Source organism: Eleginops maclovinus, chromosome 5, assembly GCF_036324505.1.
Source record: "Eleginops maclovinus isolate JMC-PN-2008 ecotype Puerto Natales chromosome 5, JC_Emac_rtc_rv5, whole genome shotgun sequence".
Lineage (NCBI taxonomy): Eukaryota > Metazoa > Chordata > Actinopteri > Perciformes > Eleginopidae > Eleginops > Eleginops maclovinus.
The window spans coordinates 24,639,565-24,659,475 of NC_086353.1; the positions used below are offsets into that span (position 1 = coordinate 24,639,565).

The 19,911-nt window shown below is 40.5% G+C and overlaps 1 protein-coding gene across 2 annotated transcripts in view; it reads right to left on the reverse strand.

Annotated features, from left to right (window-relative positions):
• Positions 1 to 19,911, reverse strand: part of rptor (regulatory associated protein of MTOR, complex 1) — a 224,229-nt gene that overhangs the window by 104,178 nt on the left and 100,140 nt on the right. For both annotated transcript variants that reach the window (XM_063884304.1, XM_063884305.1), the window contains exon 8: positions 10,153 to 10,212. In XM_063884304.1, the coding sequence (XP_063740374.1) occupies positions 10,153 to 10,212 (60 nt within the window). The remainder of the gene's footprint in view (positions 1 to 10,152; positions 10,213 to 19,911) is intronic.

Sequence of the window (19,911 nt, forward strand, 5' to 3'; positions counted from 1 at the left end):
GCAATAAAGACAAAAAAAGAGAATAATAATAAAGAAAGAGTGCAAGAGAAAGAAAGAGGTGAAAGACACAGAGCTGGAGAACAGAGAGATCAAGACAAGAAGAAAGACAGGAAGTAAACACTAAAGGGAACAAGGTATGCGCTCTGGCAGTGCTTATGGAAGAGAAAATGTTAACAGACTTGGACAGTTACAGAAAACCTCCATCAGTGCAGCTGTCAATTTAAGTTTGGTGCTGTAGGAGCAGTTCCAGTATCAAACTATTTATTCTTAGTGGAGGTAAAACACTCATTTTAATATTTTGTTATCCTGACATATGAATAAAATTCATTTTTCTTTTTGTTTATGTGTTTCCAACTAAACAATGTGTCAAAACACCAACATATGGTCACAAGTGTTCTGCATTACAATATCACATTACGCACATTTTGAGATAGAGACAGGAACTGTTAACCCCAGTCCTCATACATCCATTTCAACAGAAAACACCATCTCGAAGTCGGGTTTTTAAAAATCATCTTCTAGGTATTCCGGGACAAGAGAGTGGGAGCGCCCTGGAAATGAGAGCAGGGAAATCTCTTTCGAACAGAGACCAAGACGACGCAACAGTAATCACTGTAGCAAAGCTGAGGAAATGACCTTTACTGTACCTGGGCTTCTGCCTGATAATGAACATTAAGCTGTGTGTGTGTGTGTGTGTGTGTGTGTGTGTGTGTGTGTGTGTGTGTGTGTGTGTGTGTGTGTGTGTGTGTGTGTGTGTGTGTGTGTGTGTGTGAGAGAACACAAACAAGCTTGCTCACACATATTACGGTTACTGTGAGCAAGAGAGTCATTCCTGTCTGAGTATACGATTTAAATTAATGAACAAATAGGATGGTTCAGTAATTATGTATTTTTGTTGGCCTAGCTAGAGGTTAGCTTAGCAAAGGCTATGTCCACAAAAAGCAATGGGATTGTTGCATTTGATTTCAGAATATTGCAGCCAATAAGATCTTTGGCAAACATATTCATGAGATTTGCATGTACAAAACAACACCATATTTCTGATTTTTGAAGCGTAAATGAAATTGCAAAAAAAAGGCTTTGGACTATAAGGGAACTAATAACTGTTTAATGGCTGAACATGATCACTGCTAAGCTAAAGGTGGCTAATGTTCGGGGAGATGACGTTTGGTAGTCTGCAATTGTTTGCAGTGCCACTTTATTCAACAGGCATTTCATAAGTGAAGTATCCACTGTATTTTGTGTTGTACATTTTCTGGGACAATCTCTTAAGCGTGTGTAAACCACAGATGTTATTGAAAGCATCTAACCAAATATTGTTGACAGGGAACCAGAAGTGGTAAACCGCTTACTCATACAGGTTTTTAGCACTCATTCCTGCAGCTCTCTATATAGGTAATAATGGAAACAAGAGACATAAAGTGCTTCTGAGCCTTTTCTGTAATATACCCGACAATGCTTCACACGGAAAATGAGGTGTTTGTGTATCTAAGAGATTATAGTAGACTTCAAGACTTTGTGATCCGCATTGTTAGGGATTTATCTGGTCTGTGCACTAGATTACTCACTTTGTCTTGTAACCTCTGAAATTCAAAATGAAGCGAGCCAACAGTCATGGTTTAACAAGGCACTTTTTCTCTATGACAACCCTAATCAGAGAAACATTTGAAAAATCACTGGTTTCAGTCAAAGTGCTCAAAGAAGTTGGTCTTTGATTGCATTGGGAAACATTTGAAAGAAAAGTCAATATATGCTTATGTTGTTTCTTCCAATTTCCCCCCCACCCCAGAAATGTCCTCACACAATGTCACTGCCACCATTGTTGTCTCCACTGGGGTTTGATGTTCATTAGTTTGTGCACTGGAGGACTGCCAAGAACTTGTCTTGAGGTAGAAGCCAAAAGAATAGTTATACCATTATTTTTAAATAAACTGACACTTTATTATACAGTAGTAGTACATATCTTGCTAATCAATAAGCACTTATCTTGAATTTTACAGCATACTATTGGCACCAAAGTCTGTCAGCTGGCATGTAAAGTCCATCAGCAGCCATGTAAATGACATCTAACTACACACGTCTGACCTTTCCCTGCCCTAAACCTCCCATTTCCACCTCTAAGTGACAAATAATCACAGCTGTGAAGCTGCTGGCAGGTACCAGCCTACTGTATAAGAAGGAGGGCCTGCCAGCTCCTGAGTACTTTGAGTGCTTGCCAAAGGTGTTTGGCAAGTCAGCACCAAGGATGAACACTCAGCAGTTCATATCGTTGCTCAGTATCCAGTGCATTTGAGGAGGGAAAAGGACAGCGTATTGGTAAAGTGACAGAGAGATACTGGTGATGGATGAAATGTTGAGAAAATGCACTCAGGAGTCAAGGCTTGTGTCATATTTTCAATTTGTAATAATCTCTTGTTTTATCCATACAAGTGGGGCTATGTTATCCTGTTTTATTCATATTTACAAATGATACATATTTAGAGTATCTTTCATTTGTTTGTTATAATCATTCAGAAAATGCTAGGCTATATTGCCCACAGCAAACACATTTCCTTGGTCAAAACTTATTTAAGAACACAATCTGACTTTCTGTTTTTCCAACTTACAAAATACTCATACCATAATATATCATCAAAATACAGTATCATAGCATAGATCTTTCAAAAAACACATGTTGAAGATAGAGACAAAACAGACTCCATACTAGTTTGATAACGCTAACTGGCAAAATCTAGTTCACCAACTTTTCTTTCTTGAAATAGATTTGATTATATTTAAAAACTCAGCAACGACTTTGTTTACAATATAAACATAAGCTAATCATTTCATTAAAAGGGGAAAAATTAAGAGCAGTTAAATAAATGTGGCTGAAAGCTAACTAGCCTAGCTTAGCAGAGTGCCAGTAGCTGCGGTCTTAGCCTCTGAAACATCAGGAATTTAATTGATTTGCTGAGGGGAAGTTACCTTTAAAATCATATATTCATTCATTAGACTAGTTCATCATTGCAAATGGTTTTGAAGGCTAAAACAAACATTTTGCAGTTACTGCATTTATCTTTTGTAAGGCAGTCCAATATTCTATATATTGTTGCAAGCATGAACCATTTAACCAATGCTACAATCAGTTTCAGTCTCAAGCAGTGTCTGAGACCCTAAAGTACAACTCACAATTGATACTCTTGTTCATGAACACTCTGAGTCAATATTTGCGAGAAGACCCTATCATACCTTAATTAGAAGTGTTCGGAATGAGATTAGCACTGCGTCAAAAAAGAAATGAAAAGATCTACGCACTCAATCCATAGAACTATGAGCCTCAACAGAACTGTTGTTCACCTTTGGACTATATGTGATGAAACAGTGAAGGGTAATGGAAGCCTCATAAAGCTGGATCTATTGCCACTACTGATGAGGCACCTCTTACTTTTTGTGCTGTGTCATGTTTGATAGCATTGATACTGACCAGGCAGAAATATTAAAAAGGTGCTTTATAGCGCCTAACGCCTACTCTAACCTCGTCTGGATCAATAAACAATTAGTCTTGATACAAGATGTATACATGGTCACAGAGTACTGCTTTGAAAGGGGAAAACTCTTGCTCTTATATCGAGCAAAATGCCAAAGTTTGGCCACCCCGAGTATTGGTGCTGTAAAGCTGTGTCTTTTCCTCTCATCTCTGTGGAGCGGGGGCACAAAGCAACTGCCGAGGTGCCATCACAGTGAAATGATTCCTTCAATAACAGAGACTAACTCCAGAGCCCCCCCCCTGGTGAGTTGAGCAGAGCTCGACTTCACATGATGTCAGACACCAAGGGGTCGGGCTTGCCCACTTGGGGGGTGGGTACTCACTGTGAAAGACTCAGAGGGAGACTGTGAATAGGATCAAGCTAAGAGAACCCCAAGAGAGATTAAAAAGAAGGAATGAATGTGTGTGTGTGTGTGTGTGTGTGTGTGTGTGTGTGTGTGTGTGTGTGTGTGTGTGTGTGTGTGTGTGTGTGTGTGTGTGTGTGTGTGTGTGTGTGTGTGTGTGTGCTTATGTGAAAAAGACTGCAATATAATGTGAGGAAAGAAGGCAGAGAAGCAGGTTGAGAGAGATCTGAGCGTATTGTAAAGCAGGTAAAGTCCGCCAGGGACGTCGTGACTCTCTTATCTAACGGCTTTTGTGATTGGATACAGCCAGAATGTGTGTTGGATGTATGTGGGAAGCGGAGACAGAAGGGTTCACAGATGGAGGAGAGAATCAAATAAATAAACAAATCAACAGCGCACAACTTCTCAAAGCTGACATTGTTTTTGAATGCATTTTGCAACAAAGGGTTTGTATTATTTCCAGGCGATGAGTGTTTGATAGGAGCTTTCAGACTGTGTGTGACCTTTAAAGGTGTGAATATGTGTGGTCAGTTAGAGTGATGCCCATTGGCTGTTTAGTCGTGCTCATGCCCACGAGGACAGAACAAGATGATGACCAAGGAAAAAAAGCAGCATTGGGTATAATGCAAGACCCCACACACATTTTTGAGGCCGAACTATAACCATCCATAGACATCCCTGTGTTGAAACCTCAAATGGAAACTGATCAGTCTTATACTTGTTTTGTTGCTAGGATACCACAGTCATCTGACTAGTTAATGTTCATTTTAAGAGCTATCAAAGATTTAAAACCCTAGGCCCTGTTATGCTTTTTGGGGGTTTCCCCTTTCCTGTAGTTTGTTATTTAGGTTTTGGTGCATGTAAATGGTCTGCAAAGGATAAAATCCCTGATGTAACACCTGCTCTTCTTTTGGCTATCACTCCAACACATTGTACATGATATACTCAGGGCGAAGAAATCCTCAACACATCTCTAGGCAGTTGACCAATGGCAACAGAGCCGGCAAGCTAACCAATGAGAGCAGACTGAGCTCTGGTTTCAGACAGAGGGTGAAAAGTGTTCGGATGTCCATGGACAAAAACTAGGTTCCAAAGGTGAACATTGCAGAGTTAATATTTGTGTTTTATATTCACGTTGGCAAATGTGGATTTCTCAATATCTGTTACTTTTTACAACAAAAAAAATACTTATACTGGATTATCTATTAATTAATCTTTTTAAGTAATACTTAAAGTCGCAGTCGTTCATTTTGTGTTTTCACAAAAGTAAAACTTACTATGAACATTGACATCAACAATATCTATTAAGTTTATAAAGCCGTTGATTTTCATGCTGATCATGTGATCTTTGATTAATTGTAGGAAAACAATTCATTAGTCTAGCCCTAAATCCCTAATCAAACGGCTGTTTCTGTGATATTTCATGCTTTGATGAAGCATCCCATGAAAAATGTTTGACTTTAGTTAGCGTTATGACCCAGCTTCATAGGGTCGGAGAGGTGAGATGGAAAATGGCTTTGGTTACATTTTTATTTTATGAGCTCTGAGATCATCCATTATTTAACTCTCAGGGACCTTAGCTGACTCAACATTTAGCCCTCAGGACAACATGCTATGAACAAAAACCGCAGCTTAAGCATCAAGCCTCACTGATTAAAAACAGAAGCAGCTTCTTCAGTCATATTCATGGTCAGGAGGAAAGCTTTATTCTCTCACCAATTGAGGCATTTAAAGGACATTCTGTCATATTTGTATTTTGTGTCTCTACTGGGACATGTCTCCATACTTTAATGTTAAAGCTCTTTATTTTTCTCATTCTGCCTGTGCTGCAGCACCTCTTTTCACCCTCTGTCTCAAACCAGAGCCCAGTCTGCTCTGATTGGTTAGCTGGCCGGCTTTCTTGTGATCGTTCAACTGCTTAGAAATGTCCCGTCCCCTTAGCATATCAAGTACAAAATATTGGAGTGCTAGCCAATAGAAGCATGTCTTACAAAGTTATGTCACTGTGTAACAGAAGTAAACAAAGGAATCCAATGGAAGCATAGTATGGTAGACAGGGTAGGATTTTCAAGGAGGTCCTGACGGCCATTGCCCCTCTGTCTTGCCGTGATGCCCCGAAAATAATTGTACGTCCTACGGCCACCATGGCCTTTGTATTCCTGATACTGTTAAAATCTCGAAGTTGCTTTAAAAGTGTCAGAGCAGTGGTCTGGGCTCTGAACTGCATTAGTCCTTGTAGCTTGGATTGGTTGCGCGCACCTCACATGTCATCATCGCATCATTCAATCATCATTGCAGCGTCTCGCTGTAAGAATACAAGGAGGCCTCGTGTCTCTTTTTGTCCGTGAGTTTATTCACTTCTGAGACAGGTTACTGTCGTCCGGAACCACGCCAAAACAACAAAAAAGCATGTTAATTATCACTCACACATATACCGTTAGCTCTCTCGTAGCATTCCCCCATCTCTCTCTCTCTAGGAACCTCCCTTGTCCTCACCCAGTGGCGTTTTTATATGTCCAAAACTGGTAGGGCACGAACAGCTTGGATATATAAAGGCTTTTTGTACCTTAATACATGGAGTAAAGAGCGCTACCACAAAGCAAAACTTAACAACAACAACAAGAGTGATGCCTCAGCATGAAAACACCAGACTGTAGGAAAACACAGACACTCGTCACCGTGGCTAGAAGAGCAATCGATCCAGCAGATCGAGAGCCTAAAGGCTAAACACAGACATCAACATAAACTATACTTCCGCTCACCAAAGCTCCAGTAGATGGTCAACTTCTTTCACTTGCTGTTTGTATTATTTACCGCTGGTGATACTCTAAGCCCTCTCGTCTCCTCTGCATAACTACACTTTTCGCACACACACTTACAGTCAATCAGCTCTGACTTATGAGATGAGGTTTCAGTGGGGCTGCGAGTGCTTTGCTCCACTTGTGATTTATTTTTTGCCGCACACATTGAATGAAAAACTACTCTATTCAATGCGCAGTGTAGTAAAAAAGTGATTTGTTTTCCATGAAATGTGTGTGTTTTTATTATCAGAAAGTTAAGTTATTTATTTGTAAGCTCCAAATCCTAATTTTTCCCTAAATGGCCTTTGTGCCCTTAAAAAGAAACTCCATCCCAAGGGAAATTTGGGATTTTAGTCTTTGCAGACAATTTACATGCACACAAACCTATAGAACATTAGTCTCTGTGCATCACAGTGGAGCACAGAGACTAATGCAGGACGGGTCAGCACTTTTCCGCTGCACAACGCTTCCTCTTGACCTTACTGGTGATATTTAGTATGGAAAGCCCCCTGCTGTGTCTAAAGCAGACAGCTAACAAGAAGAGCAGAGCAAAGGATCTTATAAAAGCAAGTGTTGCTTAAAGCGGACTTCATTCAAGTCTGACAAAGGGCAGGTTATGTCTGTAGCTTTGAATACAGATCAAAGTTGCCTTGTCCTTGACAGAAACCATTTAGTTTCATTTTGACCCCAGAACCATTGTTAAACAAGGACATCTGGAACCCTGAAGTTATATAGACACAACCTGGTGGAGCTGCACACATGTAGAAGGTAAAGCCAACTGAGTTCACTGTATTAGTTTCCTAGCCCAAAGTATGTGAAAATTACCCATTGTGTTAATAGAGATATTATTCTCTGAAGATGTTTATACGATGTACACAAAACCAGAAGAAAGAGCATTCAAGGTATAGGAAAAGGGTAAATTAAAACAAAGCCGCCAACAAAAGTGTCTTAGTAGAGAGACAGCACTGACGCCAAAGTTGTCAGACAAATTTAAGGAAACACAAGAGCCTTGCTGGCTAACAGCGACACACCTCGCCAAAACAAAACGGAGCATTTCTGGTAAGTGAGTGTTGTACGTGTGAAAAGGAAAACTCTCGACAATGTGTGAAACTAGTTCTACAAACTTTATCAGGCCTAAACGTTAATTGAAAGAAAGTTCTGATGTAGGTGGGTGCTCAATTTCTAATTACAGCAACTCATGAGTTATGAAATACTTTTCCAGGCTTTCCACAAAATCACATCTTTATTCTAGTGAGACAAATGAAATGAGACGTTGAACATGAATGAGCGGTTCCATGTTATGTCTTGTTATGTAATGTAAATCCCACTGAGTGATGTTGGTCAGGGTTGGGATGTCTGAATGAAAAGGAGTGATAGATAAACAGTAAAAAGGATCTTATTTCTTCAAAGGCATTCGTCATCGCTCTAGTGGTTTCCTATCCTGCAGTAGCTTTACGCACAGTACTAGGGCATTTCCTGCATAATGCTTATCCACTGGAGAGAAATGCTCTTTGAAAGAGGAGGAGGAGGAGTTGACTGAGTAGGGGGGAAAAAATCTAAGAAAATATGCAAGTAAGTGATAAATTGCGAAAGATAATTAAAAAGGTAAAAGAAGGAAGAACCGTATTAAATAAGACCTGGAGAGATAGGCAACATAATCCAGGCATAATCCTCATTAATCCTGTGGAAAACAAGTTGAGAGTACACATGTAAATTCCACACAAATTATTCACTTACTCTCTGGAACAATTACTGAGATTTAAAATAGGCTCTGATCACAAACAGAAAATATATTACATGGACAATAAATGGTTTCTGAATTATTACTGACACAGAAATGTGTAACACATGAGGAAACTCATATTAATTCATGACAATATGACCTGCAGTTTGTGGAGATTTGGCAGGAAAAGAATGACTCAAAATAGGAAAAAATAAATGCAAATTTGCAGCAAGAAAAAAGGAATTACAGCATATTTCTGAATAAGGTGCTATTTCAATAATGGTCCCATATGGTGGTAATGTCTAGAATGTCCTAAACAGGATTAAAAACAGTGATCAGGAAAACTGTGTAAAATTACATAGCTAAATGATCATAACGTACATTGGTAGACTACTGCTAAAAATATTTTGAAATCGCTTATCTCCTCTACTTTTTCACTTTTTGGCATTGTTGCTGATCTGGGTTTATAATGCCCAATGAGACACCTTCAGCTTTAATAAAAGCAAACAAAGATGTTATCTTTGTTTGTTATTTAAAATCCTACGTGGCCTAAATTCGTGTGAAAATAAACACTTTCTCTGTGTATAAATCGGCGACAAGCCACCATAAAAGGGAGGAATTGTCGTTTATGCTGGTGGAGGGCTTTCTCTTTAATCTAAAACATTTGTTCAGGAAGTGTTCATTCCCCTGATTGTTGCCTAACACCAGACTGCAAAAGTAAAACTGATAGGAATTAGCTGGTAAGTAAACACAATACTTAAGTTGTGAACAGAGAAACTTAGAGCATGACATGACTCCAATCTTCTACTATGCAGTGAATGCTGTGCAAAACTGGGAGGCTTCTTATTTAAGAAATGATGAGATATCCACCTAGAAATGGGCCCCATTTGAAAAATAAAGCACAGTAAGCAATAAAAGAGTGTTTCAAAAAATGTGCTGCCCTTGAGGTTAATGCATTATAGGCTATGTATTTATTCTCTCGAGAGTAGAGCGCATAAAACACAAGTTTGGACAGAAAAGTAGAAGTGGTAGAAACTAGTTTGCCACTGTGAGTGTGAAGAACCACACACAAACTGAACAGTTCCTCAGGGCAGAGGATTGGGATGAGTAGTGTCACAATCTCTGCATGAACTCTCAGCCAAAAACTAATTTCGTACAAACGTCTGTACGTGCACTCAAAAACTATATCTGGTTGTCTGTGGCACATTTAAGAAATATTCACCTTTAAGCAAACATCATTATGAGACAGCTGAGACACTCTTAAGTTAACACCTCGGGAGCTTTTCAAAAAGATGAGACAGAGAAATGACAATCTGCTTTAGAAATACTCACTGCTTCTAAACCTCCTCAACCAACTTAGTTTATGGCTGTCAATTACTCTCCCCCACACATAAAGGTACAAAAGAAAAGTACCCCTAATGTTTCTGTGAAACTACTGAGACTCTGGATGTGACATCGATATTGAGTTGATATCACTCAGAGTTTGTGCCTGAGAGCGAAAGATGTTCTGTGCTCAGCCGCCCAGCTCTAAATCTGCCAAACTAGTGGCTGTGAGGGGGAAACAAAGGCAGAGAAATACAACTCAAGGATGGAAAACAGCAGAGAGAGGCCTGACAATAAGAAGGAGGGAGACAGGAAGATAGTCAGAGGGGAAAACAAGATAATGAGCTCTCTTCACTGTACCCTCCTGAGAGCGGGAGACAGTAACAGGAAGAGACTTTTTTTATTTATTAAGGATGACGGTGGAGTGCCACTTACTTTTCGATGAGGTCTAACGTCACCCCTGGCACCAACTTGGCACTCTTCTGCATACAAAACCTAGGGGAAAACAGACAGGGGAAAGCTGGTGTTAAGAGTTGGAGAGAAAACGAGAGTCGACTAGACAAAGCAATAAAAACTTTGGGCCTCAATCCACGTACCTTTAAATGAAAAATGAGAGCCTCAAAGATTACAACCACTGAGCACTTTGTGTTTTGGCTGAGTTGCAGTTAAAGGGGAGGCGGACAGCAGAGTCATATTTCTGAGACGACTGCTACCGGGGGTTATTGTTCACTGTGCTTGGTTAGTTCTGAAAGTACGACTCGGCTCCTAAACTCATCACACAGCTAGAGGAGCTAGAATTGGGATACATCCCTGAGTACACTACCATGTCCTACACTGAGGACAATTATGCAGTTCACGTGTTGGTCCGTACAATGTTATCTCAAACAGGTACCAAATCATTACAGACTACTCAATTAACCCCTAAATAATTACAAATGACTTCTTTTGACAACAGTATAGTGGTATGTTACTTAAATAGTGAAATTAACCCAGATGTATGACATTTATCCATTTATTGCCTTGTTAACCCAATTCACTGCAATCACAGCAGGTCGTGCAACTTCTGTTACGTAGCCATGATGGCTGTTGGGTGCGAAACGTATCCAGCATACCACTGTGAAACTGTGTACCCATAGTGCATTGAATTTTTGCATGGGACGCACTCAAAACAGCAAATGTATGTACACATGTAAGCGTTTTAAGACAGGACAGTAAAGGAATGTCTGACCGTAACACCTTACCTTACTTCAACTTCAGAGAGCGTTCTGAAAATGTAACTAAACTTTCAATAAATGTTTGATTTTTGTGTTCGTTGTTATTCTAAACTCAACTCAACAAGAACCCAATAGTTTCTAAAACTGCCAGGTCTAACAGCATTCTCTATCACAAACAGGAAATGTAACATTTAAATAATAATAATAATATACATAATAACAGCAAGTTTATACAATTGAAATTTACAAATTTCAATAATTTTATAGTTGCTTTATTAATTTATTGAAGAATAAGTAATCAACCATTTTTCAAAATTAATTAACAAACTGAGAAACCAATTGAGGCATGGTGTAGGTCCCAAAGTGAATCATGAACGTATTGAAATGATTCAATAAATGTAGGACAACATGAGCGTAAAGAAATAAACAATAAAGTGACACCCTCACATAAGTTAAATAAATTAGGATGATCAAAGACCACTCTGAGGCTTCTTCTTTATTATAAGGCCCATGATTGTGGAACAGCCTCCCAGAAGACCTGAGGGAATGATCATATATTTAGAGCAAAGGGAAGACCTACTTTTTACATTTACCTTTTCACTGAACTGTATTTATTCCTGGTTCATTCAGTCCTTTGTTTATTGACTTATGTTGGTATGAAAAAGTGGGAGAGGCCTGGGACTAATTCAACACACAAACACAAAAGGCCTTCATCCCATTTTAATGCTACTTGGAATGCTAATAAGCTAAAAGGGTAACAACATCACCTGAACTAAAGTCACAAGGTTTTAAGTCATGATTAAAAGACTGTAGCATTAGGGTGAGAGACTGCTGTTTCCTGTTGGCACCAAGGATTCTACATTCAGCCCATCGTGTATGGTAATGCCGTAATGTATTAGTGAATGTTTTCTCCATCAATGATTGACGCCACCATCGGGCTTGGAGGACAACTTAAAGGTCTCCTATTAAGCTATATTTTAACAATATATTGTAGGGCCATATCTATACAAAGCATGTCTGTGAAGTGTTTTGCTCAAAATACCAAACAGATCCCCCATTGTAGCATGCCTCATCCCCCTCTATCTCAGCCCTGTTCCTGAAGTGCTGATTCTGTGACTGTCGCTTTAAATTAACTAGCTGCTGCTGGCCACGCCCCTTTGGAGCTGCTGCTGGCCACGCCCCTTTGGAGCGTCATGATCTCTCTGTCTGAAGAAAGAAGTTTCTAACGGAGAATCTCAGCTAAACTCTGCCGTGATTAAACCCATATTATGTTCCAAACCACATCCAGCATTATTTCTGAAACACTTCTCAGAGTTTACCTCTAGAACAGAGACATTATATGTATTATACAAACAACAACTCCCTCCTGCAGACATCCTGCTGAACACACACACACACACACACACACACAGACACAGACACAGACACAGACACAGACACAGACACAGACACAGACACAGACACAGACACACACACACAGACACACACACACACACACACACACACACACACACACACACACACACACACACACACACACACACACACACACACACACACACACAGCTGCTGTGGAGGGGATTCAACTCTCAAATATATATCGCAGACGATACGTTGGGACGTGTCACATGGGCGGGACGTTGCCAGGAGTTCAATGTAAAGCCAGCCCACATTTCGGTTATGACATCATATCGGCAGCAAATCTGGATCAGCTCGTTTTCACCTCCATTTTTCAAGATGTGGGTAAGGAGGAAAAGAGAGAGGGTGGTATTTTCTGACACTTTGTGAGTCTCCTTACACACCGGGGACACATATTTATCTATAAAAGACATCAAAAAGTGCATTTTGCACAATAGGGGACCTTTAATCTCTAAAAAGATAGAAGTCAGGCATGGATTGGTAATCTGTATCCAACAAGTGATTCACTCTGACGTAAAGCATTGCTCTCACATTCAAAGGTTCTTCCTGATGCTGGAGAATAATGAGATCCCACGGCACCATAGTGACTTACCGTCTTTTAAAAGAGCAGCACAGGCCCTGAGTGTGCCCGCAGTCAAAAAACAAGCAGGAGAAAGTGTGTTACCTGGACAATTTGTCTTAATGATGAAAAATCTTTTTAACAAAACCAACGGAGCATAGACTCTGCATTAGTCAGGGACACGGCTACATCATCGTTTTCCCAATGCAACGTAATCCAAGACTGTTTACTATTGAATTCCTTTTAAACACCAGAACAAATACAGTGGGGCAAAAAAGTATTTAGTCAGCCACCAATTGTGCAAGTTCTCCCATTTAAAAAGATGAGAGAGGCCTGTCATTTTTATCATAGGTATACCTCAACTATGAGAGACAGAATGAGAAAATAAAATCCAGGAAATCACATTGTAGGATTTTTAAAGAATTTATTTTCAAATGATTGTGGAAAATAAGTATTTGGTCAATAACAAAAGTTCATCTCAATACTTTGTTATATACCCTTTGTTGGCAATGACAGAGGTCAAACGTTTTCTGTAAGTCTACACAAGGTTTCCACACACTGTTGCTGGTATTTTGGCCCATTCCTCCATGCAGATCTCCTCTAAAGCAGTGATGTTTTGGGGCTGTCGCTGGGCAACACGGACTTTCAACTCCATCCAAAGATTTTCTATGGGGTTGAGATCTGGAGACTGGCAAGGCCACTCCAGGACCTTGAAATGCTTCTTACGAAGCCACTCCTTCGTTGCCCTGGCGGTGTGTTTGGGATCATTGTCATGCTGAAAGACCCAGCCACGCTTCATCTTCAGTGCCCTTGCTGATGGAAGGAGGTTTTCACTCAAAATCTCACGATACATGGCCCCATTCATTCTTTCCTTTACACGGATCAGTCGTCCTGGTCCCTTTGCAGAAACAGCCCCAAAGCATGATGTTTCCACCCCCATGCTTCACAGTAGGTATGGTGTTCTTTGGATGCAACTCTGCATTCTTTCTCCTCCAAACACGACGAGTTGAGTTTTTACCAAAAAGTTCTATTTTGGTTTCATCTGACCATATGACATTCTCCCAATCCTCTTCTGGATCATCCAAATGCCCTCTAGCAAACTTCAGACGGGCCTGGACATGTACTGGCTTAAGCAGGGGGACACGTCTGGAACTGCAGGATTTAAGTCCCTGGCGGCGTAGTGTGTTACTGATGGTAGCCTCTGTTACTTTGGTCCCAGCTCTCTGCAGGTCATTCACTAGGTCCCCCCGTGTGGTTCTGGGATTTTTGCTCACCGTTCTTGTGATCATTTTGACCCCATGGGGTGAGATCTTGCGTGGAGCCCCAGATGGAGGGAGATTAGCAGTGGTCTTGTATGTCTTCCATTTTCTAATAATTGCTCCCACAGTTGATTTCTTCACACCAAGCTGCTTACCTATTGCAGATTCAGTTTTCCCAGCCTGGTGCAGGTCTACAATTTAGTCTCTGGTCTCCTTTGACAGCTCTTTGGTCTTGGCCATAGTGGAGTTTGGAGTATGACTGTTTGAGGTTGTGGACAGGTGTCTTTTATACTGATAACGAGTTCAAAAAGGTGCCATTAATACAGGTAACGAGTGGAGGACAGAGGAGCCTCTTAAAGAAGAAGTTACAGGTCTGTGAGAGCCAGAAATCTTGCTTGTTTGTAGGTGACCAAATACTTATTTTACCGAGGAATTTACCAATTAATTCTTTAAAAATCCTACAATGTGATTTCCTGGATTTTTTTTCTCATTCTGTCTCTCATAGTTGAGGTATACCTATGATATAAATTACAGGCCTCTCTCATCTTTTTAAATGGGAGAACTTGCACAATTGGTGGCTGACTAAATACTTTTTTGCCCCACTGTATGTCGTTTGTGGTTCTGTTTTCCGGCTGCACAAGGGATACGGTGAACTCCCCAACACGAACAGGGATGATTAACTAAACATGGAGTCTGGCAGAAACCAACAGACGGTCCGAAGTAAACAGAGCACAGACAGAGCAGGAGGTTGCATCAGCTGGAGCGTGTTTCCACACAACCCCTGTGCAAGGAGATGTGAAGGCCCTCAGGCATAGAGGAGAAGAGAAGGGAGCGGTAAAAAAAAAAGGGAGGCAAGGAGAAGAGAGGAGAATTTGGTCACACCAGTATCTGATGTCACAGCCTTAGGAAAATACTTATATTCGTAAACGACCAAAACTCACTTGCAGATGTCTGCATTCCCACTGCATGAGAGTACATCTTTATTCCAAGCAGGTGGAAAAACTGTACTTCACAAGCTAAAACCAGACTTCACGTCAATGTGAAGCTGACTGACATGAATGAACAGTTAGGTCAGTGGAGAGAGCTTTTCATCAAGGCTAACGCATTACCTTTTCCTGTGTCCTCACTGATCTTTGTCAATTATCTGCCAAATGCACTTCAGGCAGATGATGCATTCAACCTAGGAATAGCTAATAAGAGGTGCATTACACATTAAAGTTTGTTATATTTATTTATATATCAGATAACAAAAAGCCTTCAGCCAATCCTTCAATTGTTTGAAGATGTGGATTGAACCTGGATAAAAGTCAGCTACAGGCAGACAACCACTAGGCTGACACATGCTTAAAGAGACCCTTATAGGTGATTACATAAAACGTACAGTTACAATAAAAATACGGATTTCTCTTTGCAAATTGTTTGATTTGGGAAGATACACAACTCTGATGCTACTTGAGTTTAATTGTACAATATTTTGTTTCATGCCTGGTCAAATACTATTGGAAAATGTTACACCACAGTGTGGTTTCATTATTCAAGTGCAGAATTAAACTTCACTTTGAACAGAAACACAGTTTTAGAGGAGGCAGATACACAGGATAATGAGCTCCATTAGTCCGATGTCGGTGACAAAAACAGGCAGACTAGAGAGTTATAACAGACCAGTGTGTTGTGTGGAGAAGTGTGTGTGGTTACTCTGGAGCAGCTTCGATTTAATGAGGTAAACAGCTGTGCGTAATGACAATGCACTCTGGTGCCTCACTTCTTAAATTGGAGGCCACCTTCAGCTGGCTGCAGGGATTTAATAAAGTGAAGGAGAAGCTGTTCTGAGTGTAAAGCAGCTGTGGAGAACACCTACCGTGAGAATCATTCATATTAATTTATGGATTAATGCGGACTGTTTTACAGACTTCCTACTGTATCCGTATTAAGACAAGTGTTGATGCCAATTCGAACATATTTAATGCTGGGGAGGGTGAAATTAAAAATGACTCATTTACATTATAATCGTGCGTTCACACCGGACGCGACGCAAATCTTTGCATCGCTCTAATCGGGCTGTTGACGCGCCGTTGGATGTACATGTACAAGTAATTCCAGTATGTTTCAGTGTAATGTTAAGGGTTTATTTTGATAATATCATAAATTGCAATAATTTTGGCCAGGATATTTTTCAAATTCTGATATCATCCCAACCAACAACACCATCAAGAACTATGGCTGGGGAACTCAACGCTCTGGAAGAATAGAACACGGGCAGAGAAGAGGTACCGGAGGGTTGGAGATCAGAGATGAAGAGGAAATTGGGGGCTTTTCACTAACAGCAAACTTTAATTGGACCGGTGAAGAAGAAGGAGCGAGTGTGTTGGTGCATAGAGGAGAGGGTGAGGGCAGGCATGTACATATTAAACTTTGAGGAGGGAAATGAAGTGGATCTCTTGTGAGGAAACTACTACAGCGCTACAAGGGTGGGTGGAGGAGCAGAGCGTCTTCTCCACTCCCTGCTGAGCCGGCTGTCTTCTACAGCTCATTACTCCTTCAATCTGCCTTCCTGTCCCCAGCCACCATCTCCATCAGTATTGGGCTGGAGGGACTGCTGGGTAATCTTGAATTTAATCCCTCCTACCATATCCAGGACATAGATCACACTGAGCATGCTGCATTAAATAATCTAAATTATAAATATGACCAAATTATTATTTGCCATCATTACACTGCTTCACCGATCCATCCACCTTCAACTGCTTCTCCAGAGTCGGGTCGCTGAGGAAGCAGTCTAGAAGAAGGCCGCAAACTACCCTTTCCCTGGCCACATCAACCAGCTTTGACTGGGGGGTTCAAAGGCGCTCCCAGGCCAGCGTGAAGATGAAATCCCTCCACCTGTTCATGGGTCTGCCCCTAGTCTCCTCCGAGTTGGTCGTGCCTGGAAATTCCGCTAAGGAAGCCGCCAGACGGCAACCACACTAGGTGCCGGACCAACTCAACTGGATCCTTTCTACACTAAGAAGCAGTCCCTCCCAGATGACTGAACCTCTCACCTTACCCCTAAGTGAGATGCCATCCACCATCGGGAGTAAACTCATTCTGACCATTGGTGGAGGTAGAAATAAAGATGGACCAGTAGTTTCAGAAGTTTTCCTTCTGGCTCAGCTCTCTCTTCCTCACAACTCTTTTACATATTCGCTGGTTAGTTTTGATTCTTGATACTCTTTCCTTTCCCACATCAATTTTTATAATTTTGAGCCACCTGTGGCTTAGAAAGGTTTATGTTTTTCCTTTGCAGAAAACAGCAGCATTAGAGGTGCAAAGGGACGCATGTCGGGCTTCTTTACTGGAAATGTCATGTGTTTTGTTTTGTTGACAAGACAAGCCATGAGGTAGTCTCAAAGATCATTAAAACTTCACCAACTTTGTGGATTTGAAGCCAACAGATGTAGTGAGCCAAAACACATAGAAAATACGCTGTTGAGGACGCTACTGGGGACCCTTAATATTGAGCGGCTGTTGTGTCAAGGGGACACAAACACGTAGTGGTAGAAATTAGTAAACCGTTCAGGTGTATGGAAACCATTTTGAAAATGTTTACAATGGCCAAACTGTCATTTCTGGTACTTTCCAGAGACTACCGAAGTAGCTAGCTAGCAATTTAGGAAGATGATTTCTCAATTGTTTAACCAACCTTTAAAGCTCTAATTGGTTGACTGTTTCTAGAATTGGACCTTACATTGTTTAATGAGCAGAAGAGAAGATCTACATGAACAAATAGGAGATGTGAAAACATATTTAAAATGTGAACATGGTAGTGTGAAGGACAAGGGTACAAAATGTTCATACAGTCAGTGACTATTTGACATTGAAAGATTGCCATTGCAATGTTCTTGTTTTGTTTCAAAAAGATACATTGTCAGTATGCGTAAAGTCTTTTTTATAATAGCATATTGTATATCTACAGGATAAAGACAGAGAAAACAAAAGAACATTTGCATTTTAACCTAGTCTTTACCAAATGTATCATTGTTACAGTTCAATAAAGGCTGCTCATTAAATTGCAGAGGGCTCCTAAGCCCCGACACAATCGCTGTTGTTTCAAAGCAATATTTCAAACGATAATGTATTATGATGAATGTGTTCCCTTTGAACATGAATAATACTAATGTGAAGATGGAGAGGGCCCGCCTGATCAGCATAGAAACATGTTTCAATACAGCCATCTGTTTGAATTAACATCAAAGGTTAGTGCTAGTGGTAGCTGGACATTAAGCTGGTTAAGAGATATTTCCTTAACATGAGTGGTGTTTACCTCGCCTACAGCCCAATTCAATTTGAAAGGGAAAACACACCCTAAAAGGTTATTTCTAATGAAATCACGCAGCTCTGATTGAATTTGTGAATTTTAACAAGTTTGTCCTTCAAATGAAAGAGCACAGCGACAGACTGTAGTGATGATGTCACCTAGAGACAAATGTGACAGTGAATCATGGAACAACTGTTGAGACTGACAGCAGCGTGATGAGGACAGGATTATCTGACCTCCAGCTGTAGGCCTGACATTCAAATGAAGCTCATTTGGAAAATCAGCAAACGTTACCTAATTAAATCATTACTTCAGGTATAGTTAAGTAGACAGGTGTTTAGAAAAGAGTATAAAAACAAGTATATATCAGTATGTTTTTTTAATATTGGTTTTTCTCACACTGTTTGTTTTACTCTTGTTTTATTATTAACAATGAGTGGGGGTTTGATACTCTAAATTACGCATTTCACCATGTTACAAAGTTTCATTACTTCCACACATTTCTTTTACAAAAATGTTAAAGAATAACACAAAAATAAAATAAAAACATAGTAAGAGATGGAACAAAACTGACATACAGTGGGGCAAAAAAGTATTTAGTCAGCCACCAATTGTGCAAGTTCTCCCATTTAAAAAGATGAGAGAGGCCTGTAATTTTTATCATAGGTATACCTCAACTATGAGAGACAACTTGAGAAAAGAAAATCCAGGAAATCACATTGTAGGATTTTTAAAGAATTTATTTCAAATGATTGTGGAAAATAAGTATTTGGTCAATAACAAAAGTTCCTCTCAATACTTTGTTATATACCCTTTGTTGGCAATGACAGAGGTCAAACGTTTTCTGTAAGTCTTCACAAGGTTTCACACACTGTTGCTGGTATTTTGGCCCATTCCTCCATGCAGATCTCCTCTAAAGCAGTGATGTTTTGGGGCTGTCGCTGGGCAACACAGACTTTCAACTCCCTCCAAAGATTTTCTATGGGGTTGAGATCTGGAGACTGGCTACGCCACTCCAGGACCTTGAAATGCTTCTTACGAAGCCACTCCTTCGTTGCCCTGGCGGTGTGTTTGGGATCATTGTCATGCTGAAAGACCCAGCCACGCTTCATCTTCAGTGCCCTTGCTGATGGAAGGAGGTTTTCACTCAAAATCTCACGATACATGGCCCCATTCATTCTTTCCTTTCCACGGATCAGTCGTCCTGGTCCCTTTGCAGAAAAACAGCCCCAAAGCATGATGTTTCCACCCCCATGCTTCACAGTAGGTGTGGTGTTCTTTGGATGCAACTCTGCATTCTTTCTCCTCCAAACACGACGAGTTGAGTTTTTACCAAAAAGTTCTATTTTGGTTTCATCTGACCATATGACATTCTCCCAATCCTCTTCTGGATCATCCAAATGCCCTCTAGCAAACTTCAGACGGGCCTGGACATGTACTGGCTTAAGC